At 37.1% G+C, this 8,297-nt stretch overlaps 1 protein-coding gene and 1 long non-coding RNA gene across 3 annotated transcripts; one reads left to right on the top strand and one right to left on the bottom strand.

Moving 5' to 3' along the window:
- Positions 1-570: 570 nt before the first annotated feature.
- On the top strand, positions 571-1,860 carry LOC108867411. Of its 2 annotated transcripts, XR_001953372.2 has the most exons (3): positions 601-1,016; positions 1,128-1,248; positions 1,433-1,860. It is a non-coding gene; the product is annotated as an uncharacterized LOC108867411 (long non-coding RNA). The 2 variants fall into 2 exon arrangements; XR_007258032.1 differs by having other exon boundaries at positions 571-1,016; positions 1,128-1,860.
- A 3,746-nt stretch (positions 1,861-5,606) lies between these two features.
- LOC108867409 (receptor-like protein 6) lies at positions 5,607-6,611 on the bottom strand. Its single transcript, XM_048583436.1, has 2 exons — positions 6,581-6,611; positions 5,607-6,487 (listed from the first exon to the last, which is right to left on the bottom strand). Exons 1-2 carry the CDS (start codon positions 6,609-6,611, stop codon positions 5,607-5,609), a joined length of 912 nt encoding a protein of 303 aa, XP_048439393.1.
- Between the last annotated feature and the right edge of the window lie 1,686 nt (positions 6,612-8,297).

The raw sequence follows: 8,297 nt of genomic DNA, 5'->3' as shown, positions 1-8,297 counted from the left end.
TTCACTAACACTTAGAGTTTATTTATACTTTCATTGAGTATAACATAAGATTTTGTGGTATCCACTAGTGTAAATATTTTAAAATGAAGATTGAATTCATTTATTATATTCATATAGGATCAATAAGTGTAGCTATAAAAAATAATCAAAATCAGAGTTAAAATATATTAATTAATTTTATGTATTTTAAGTATTAATTAGACTATGTTTCAATTAGAATGTGATGATATTTTATAATAAAATTATATTTCTGTTTTTTTATTAAGTATTTTATTTATTAAAATCTTAAACTGTTGGTGTCGGTTTTAAGCGACGCTATCATCTTTTAATTCGACGCGAGTTTCATTAAACCGACGCTACGTGAATTTTAAAAAGTGTGTCAGAAGTTAGTGTCGGTTTAGACCGACACCAACATTAATTTAAACCGACGCTGTGATTTCCAATAAAGAATGTCAAACTTCACGTGACTCTCTCTCTCTTACACACACATCAGTGTCACATCATTTTTTATTTTCTTTCTCTTTGGTCGGTACCTCACATGGGTTCTTTATCTCTCTCTGACACACATGCCTCATTTCTCTCACATTATTATTTTTTTAACTGGTTCTTCTTCACCCCCTCTTTTCCGTCTCCATAATGTATCTCTCTGTACCCACACTCAAGCTTCTTTCATCCTTCTCTCTCTCATTCCTATTCTCTCTCTTTTTCCTCGACTTCTCCATTTCCCATCCCTCCATCTTCTTCTCTTTTGGGCGGGATATTTCCCCTCCATTTTTTAAACGAAAAAGAGGATCAGTCCCCCTATTTCAAGAGGCTCACCTCCCTTATTTATCTCTCCCTTCTTCCAAGCACACCCTAAAACTACAGCTTCTCTCTCCACATTTTCTCAAACCCTAACCTCCTTTTCTACAAACCAAACCTTAATCTTCCATCATCAACCCATAAGACCTTGCAACCATGGATTTATTGCATCACCAGAAGGGTAGCAACACCGATCTTGGTGCCGACACACTCAGGTAAACTTCTCACCCTCCTTTGCCAATTCATGTACTCAGGTTCACGGATTGAAATATACCATACAAGAAAAAAATCTTCAATTCCTCATGCTTGTGTTGTTTCTTTTGCAGGGACCCGAGATTTGTACAAAAAAAAAGAAAAAAGACAATGCAACAATTGGTACAGCCCCAAATCGCATCTCAAGGAAAAACCACCAGAGAATTGTCTCCGTTCTAGATCCGTCATTTAAAGGTATAACAACAAAATCTATTCTAATTGGATGATTTCGTGGTGAAAGGGTAGGAAGAATAAGTGGAACTCTTGATGTATTTATAACCTTCCATGTAGCTATTAATATGTGAATGCTAAGCAGTCTAATGCATGACTCACTAAAGCTATAATCTCCACTGAGCTCCTCTTTTATGTTCTTGTTCAGTAAGATCAACAGTTCGAAAATCCATATAAAAATTCATGCATGTTCATTTTGGATCTGAAGAGCAAGGACACTGGAAATTTCAGATCCATAATTTTTGAAAGGTATAAAACCTGAATTTAATCTATAGAGATTAAAGCCCTAATGTTGAAGTAGTAAAGTATTGGAGCATTGATCTGATGGCAAGTATGGTTGCATGGAGCTACTAGTATTATATATAGCAGCATGGAGCTACAAAATCTGTGGTCTTCGACAAAGGCAAGCACGGGAACGCATCATGGCAGCTGCTAGTATTATACGCAAGCATGGAGCTCTGATTAGTATTATATGTAATTGTTAGTTTTTTTATCTTCATCTTGTAACTGGTTCTCTAATAGCTTTGTACGTACTTGTTTATATGAAATAGAATGCATTTAACAAGAAATTCTACACCCAAAGACCTCAATTGAATTCTTGAATAAATTAATTGAAATTTATTATTTTGGTTATATAATTTTTTTTAGGTACAATTAATTGAAAACGAATGCAGAGACAGATTTCCAAATATTTTTATTACTATTAACAAAGGTGGTGTCGGTTAAAACCGTTACTAGTTTGCATATTTTATTTATTTAATTGTTATCTGACGTCGGTTAAGGGATATTTTATTTGTTTAATTTTATCACGATGTTGGTTAAAACCGACAGTAGGTTGAATATTTTATAGTTGAATTACTAGTACACGTCGTTTTAAACCGACGTAATGTTGAAGTATGCGTCGCTTTAAACTGACGCAATGTTGAAGTATGCGTCGCTTTAAACTGACGCAATGTTGAAGTATACGTCGCTTTAAACCGACGTCAACATTAGTGTCGCTTTTAACCGACGTTGTGTAGTGGCGGATTAAGCGAACAAACCGACATTGAAGCCCTTTCGTGATGGTAGCATTAGCGTCGCTATTATAATCTGACATTACATTGTTTTATGTCAGATTTTTGCCATAGTTCCGACAAAAATTGGATTTCTTGTCGCTTTTTGCTTCGCCGGTGATAGCCTATATTGTAGTAGTGTTTATTTAATAAACACCAACATCCGTTTTGTTTCATAGCTGGATTAAATACAAACGTTAGTAATATTAGTTTTTATCTGGCTCGGTTGCCTGCAAATTGCCTGACTGGAAATGGATGGACCATACCTTAGGCCAAAAGTAAGGCTAAAATTGTTAGCGAGTCACGGTCAAGGTCCCTCCTGAAAGTTGACAGAAGGTGCTAAATTGGTCACCTTTTTGTACAAGAATCTGAAACCGCAACTTATGATAGGAGCTTCCTTCAAACTCTTTGGTGATGATATGTATGGAGTTTTATATTGCATATAATCAGCATTTTGCTAGGACCATGAAAATGGTACCGAACATCCACCTTTATTTACTGAAGTGAACTTAGATAAGCACGGTCAGCAATTCCAGAAAGACCCCAAACCCGACTGGCCGATTCACATGAAACTGAAACATTAAGGTGGCGGTATTCAAAACTTATCATGCAATGCCATGTGGTATAAGGTAACACATGAGGCAATGCGTGATTTCTTAGCGTGTATGTTTCATGTCAGTCTCTCGCTTTTATAAGGCTTCCATGCACCTAAGTCACCGCGTAAGTTTCTCAAGTCATTCGCAGATAATGGTTTCAAAACTCGTAGCGAAGTGCGGGCAACTTTTCTAGTTCTCATTGAAATTTTCAAATCCAGGATCGTTGTGTTTTTAAATTAATTGTACATAAGATATAAATCTCACATTAAGAATGTTGATTTCTTTACCAACAAGGCAACAGTAAAGATGAAAGAACATTGTAATTAAAATTATAAAATAATAGTAAGAAGTAAAAAGGTTGAAATTATAGATCATTATTATATATTATGGTTGAAAGTATGAGAGGTAAGTTTTTGAGATATTTCTTTGGTAAAATAGCACAAACACTTAATAAACACAGACGACATATACAGTAACAACTTACCAAGTAAGGAGCTAATCGACAAGTAGATTCTAGCAGAGGAGGCTTATGAAGGTTCACTCCCATTAGTCCCATCTGCTGGAACTTACATCTCATAATACATAACATTTCAAAGAGAAAATTGACTGCTGAGCACGCTGTATTATTCTTCGAAATCATTTCAAGGCGTCCACCTTTGGTGTATGTGAACATGTCTTCGATGAGGACCAAATCTTTCCTCCAGCTGAGGGAATATCTTAACAAGGATTTTATACATAGTTTTGTAATACCATTTACTCCATCTCTTGCACAATACTAGTGATCCAATAGCAATTCCCAAGCCAACAATAAATCCAACTTCAGCACCAATCAGATCCCAATCAATTCCGTGTGCCGAATTTGAATGTTTGCCTTCTAATGTTGGTGAAAACCTTGCCGATCCGTCATCTTTGTTACCTAGCGGTAATGGTGGCCCATATAATCCTTTATTGCCAGAGAAAGAATCTGCTGAAAAAGATTGAATCTGAGTGCCGGTTGGAATCTTCCCGACTAGTTGATTGTTCGAGAGATCCAGGAATGAGAGGAAATTAAGTTTGGACAACTCTGATGGAATTGTTCCGCTCAATCTTTTGTTCGAAATGTTTAAGGACTCAAGATGTCGTAGGTAACCTAGGGATGATGGGATTGCGCCTGTGAAACTATTGTTGGAAAAGTTGAGGCCAAAGAGTGATTTCAGCTCTCCCACTTCCTCAGGTATTGATCCACTAAATTTGTTGCATGAGATGTCAATGTAGCAGGTGAAAACAGTTAGAATTTTTACCAACTCCATTTCAGACCTTTATTGGTAATTGTTATAGAATCCTGATAATATACCTGATCAAAGTTTAGAACTTGAAATCGAACGTGATTCATCTTTGACACGGCATCATCTTCTTCAGCCATGATTGCTTTCCTGCTTTTCAAACCAAAGACTGGTAATTCACCAATGAAATTGTTGCGAGCTATGTCAATAATTGGAAGCTTTGGCCAGGGAACACTGGGCTTGAAGCTGCTGCAATCAATGCAACTATAAAATTTGTTGGAATGCAAGACAAGTACACGCAAGCTGGATATGCTCTTCAATAAGCACGGAAAGACATCTCTTATCTGATTGTTTCCCAGGTGTAACACCTCTAACATTCTGCAATTGACTAGACACTTTGGGAACTGACCACCGATCACATTGCCATTGAGGTCTAGACTTTGTAGACTACATTGCTCAGGAAAATTATCGAGAAGAGTGCCAGAAAGTTTGTTTCTCCTTAAATTAAGTACTGCAATATACCTGTTCCTTGCAGTTAAGCACTAGGGAATCATGCCACTTAAGAAATTATTGGACAGATCAAGAACTTGAAGATATGTCACACGACATATTAATGCTGGAATGATCCCGTGGAAGTGATTGCTTGCAAGAGAGAAGAACACGGTGTACATAAGGAAATCACCAAAGTCAGCCAGAATGCTAGAGCTGAACTTATTTCTTGAGTAATCTAGATAAGTGGCCAATTGTGGAAGCATTGGAATTGGTCCCTTAAGCTGGTTGGAATGAAGGTCAAGCACATACAAATTAGAAGTAATATTGAGGAAACGACCTTCTAGAGTTACCAGAGAGTTGCAAGAAAGATTTAGTTGACTAAGACTACTCAACTTCCAAATCCTGTAGGATATTTCACCATGAATCTGGTTTGAGGAAAGGTCCAAGTGCTTAATTTTGATTGATTTCTCAAGAAATCTGGAAATGTTCTCAACTTTCCAGAAGACAATTTTAATGTCGTAAGTTGAGGAAATGAAGAATAAGAGGAATTAGGATCGACATAAGTAATCAACAAGTTGTTGTATGACAGATCAAGACCCCAAAGATTTTTCAGTTGTTGAAGCTCATTAAGCGGAAAGGACCCACTGAAGTTGTTTGAAGAAAGTGCGAGTATTCTAAGCTCTCGTAGATTAAAGACTGACACGGGTATAGGCCCTTCCAAACTGTTGTTACTCAAATCAAAGGTGTCTAGGGAACAAATATTACCAAATTCTGGCAACTGACCAGAGAAGTGATTGTTGGAAAACTGTGGCTTTTACAGCAAGGGAAGGGAAAACAGAGATGGCGGAATAGACCCATCTAATTGATTGGATCTCAAGTCGAGATTCATCATATTAGTCAGGTTTTCCCAGTGAGTGGAATTAAACTGACCCCGTTAGCTGATTGTTAGAAAGATTGATCAGGGTCAGATTTTTGGCCATACTGAAGGATGGAACTGAACCATTGAACTTGTTTAATGACAAGTCAAAATAAACCAATTGATGAAGGTCTTTTATCGACCTTGGGATTGATCCAGTGAAATTGCACCGTGAAATATCTATATTGGACAACATTTTGAGGTTGCCAATAGAGTTCGGTAGTAACCCTGAAAAGTTAACCCCACTTAGAACCAAGGACTGGAGAGATGCGTTCTTTGGAAATTCTGGTAAGGAACCCTGAAGCTGTTGATTGCCTGATAAATCAATAGTCTGCAGCGTAGGTACCTGGAAGATTTTCTTTGGGAATGCACCATATAATCTAGAATTCCTGAGGAGTAAGGAAGTCAGATTTGTGAATTTTGAGAAGAATTCTGGAACTTGAGTAGACGCATAATTGTTCTCTATCCAAACAACTGAAAGCGATTGAAGCTTCAGTAATGAACTATCAATAAGACCTGAAAGATTACAAGTTGATAATCTCAACACTCTCAAGTTTGGGAGTGAAGATGATATCGCTTGGCACCACTTGCTCCCCTGTGCTGATATCCTTACATCATCAAGATAAAGTTCGGCAAGCTCAAAAATGTTCCGAATGAGAAGATTCAAATTCGGATTCTCAAGATTCAGTGAAGGGGTTCCGGGAAAATAGAAGGTAGACAAATCAAGAGTTACCGACCTCATAAGGTGTGAAATCTCAATTGGAACGTGCCCTGCAAAGCCAGCATTCGACAAGTTCAGATTACTCAACCTCGTAAGGTGTGAAATCTCAACCAGAACCTCGTGTTGTTGAAGAAGTTGTAAGCCAAATTCAGGTTCTCGATTGACTTCAGACCAAAAAGAGAACTCGATTATTAAGTCCACCAGTAATCGCCTCAATGCTCAAGTCCAGATTCGAAACACAACCCTTTTTGCAGGACACTCCTTCCCAAGAGAAATAATCCGAGCCATTGTTCCACTTCACTAGTTTTTTAGATGTTTCAGGGTCAAATGTGAGGTTGCTCTTCAATTGTAGCAACAAAGATTGCTGATCGCTAGGACATTGGCTAGAGACCACAAACGTCTGGAAGCTGAGTGAAACATAGCATATGCAGATTAAGAAAAGACATGAAAGTAGAGGAGTTTTCATCGGAAGAAGTTGCTGATATGTGACACCAAATGTAAGTAAGGAACAGCTTATGCAGGTCCCTAGTTATTCTTCTTTGCTAGTATGCTCTGTTTTTTTTGGCGGGAATATAAAGAGCAATTTGGTCTTAGCGTGTTGAACGGGCAAGAGAATAGAGTGTTGAACGGGCAAGAGAAAAAACAAAGAGCTAGAGGGAAAATCTCTTAGGAGTGAGTTCTTGGGAAATACTTTGAAAAGGTGTACAAGGGTTTCTGGTTTGGATTATGTCAATTTAACTCAATTGTATCTTGTAATATTGTTATTCTCGTAGTGTAGAGTAATATCTCTCCAGGGACGTAGATAGGATTTTGTCGAATCTATCTTTATTTCTTTGTCTATTTTTCTTTTATTCAACTGTGGTTTGTTTTGGTTTGGTTGTAATTTGAATCTCGGTTCGGCATGGCCTAGCACATCATCTACACATGTATAACCATTTCATCTCCCATTTTTCTTTATCTCGATTACAAAAGGTGAAAACCAAAAACAAAAAATTGAAACGATTTTCAAGCTCCAAGAGACCATTTAATAACCATTTTGTTTTCTTTTTTTCATTTTTATCGAAATTATATACTGGTAACTGTTATAAATAGAAAAGTTAGAGAGCTAACCTTCACTAGGAGAGAAGCGGGTGCAAGATATTACACTATTTAGTTTCGTAACTATAACACAAAAGATTGCAGGAAAGAGAAAATGAGGGATATTGATATTATTGCTTTCACTTCTTTCTTTTTAGTTGTGTAGGAATTACACATGGAGTGCTCTTTATATAGAGCCACATCCGTGACAAAAACAAAGTGAGGTGATCGCTCCTATTGAAAATTTCATATAATGGCAAGCTACTACTATAGTCTTTTTGAAATCTTCAGATACTAACAAGCTAATGTTGTAGCCTTTTTGAAATCTTCAGATACCAACAAGCTAATGTGGGCATTCACTTTCATAATTTTACAATGCTCACCCTTGGATGCCCACATATCAACATTAGTTGCCTAATTAAAACCTTGCTCGGAAAAACCCAGTGGGAAAAAATCGTAGCGAAGGAAAAAGAGTACAACTTTGCTTAGATTGTTGATATAGTGTTAAGTATGCTTATGTTGCCTTGTTAAAACCTTGATAGGAAAAATCTTACTCAAAGGAAAAAGAGTACAACATGCACGTATCATGGATGCTCCCCCAGATATGTATCTCCCCCTGATTCCGCATTCTTCAAGTTTGACTGATTGGTAAGTCAATGTAATCTGATATTATGCACTAGTTTCTGAAACGTGCACCTTGGTAGAGATTTGGTGAATAGGTCTGTCGGATTTTCATTGGAACGGATTTGTCTGACTTCAATAACCTTAGCCTTCTGAAGCTCATGTGCACTAAAAAACTTTGGAGATATGTGTTTAGTCTTATCACCCTTGATGATTTCTTCCTTCATTTGGGCAACACAGGCTACATTATCTTCATGAATGACAGTTGGAGTGTCT

This window comes from the organism of the source record quoted next, unplaced genomic scaffold (genome assembly GCF_019419815.1).
Source record: "Pyrus x bretschneideri cultivar Hongxiangsu unplaced genomic scaffold, Pyrus_bretschneideri_v1 Contig2, whole genome shotgun sequence".
Lineage (NCBI taxonomy): Eukaryota > Viridiplantae > Streptophyta > Magnoliopsida > Rosales > Rosaceae > Pyrus > Pyrus x bretschneideri.
Note: the sequence above shows the minus strand (reverse complement) of the source record. Positions and strands in the feature narration are given on the sequence as shown.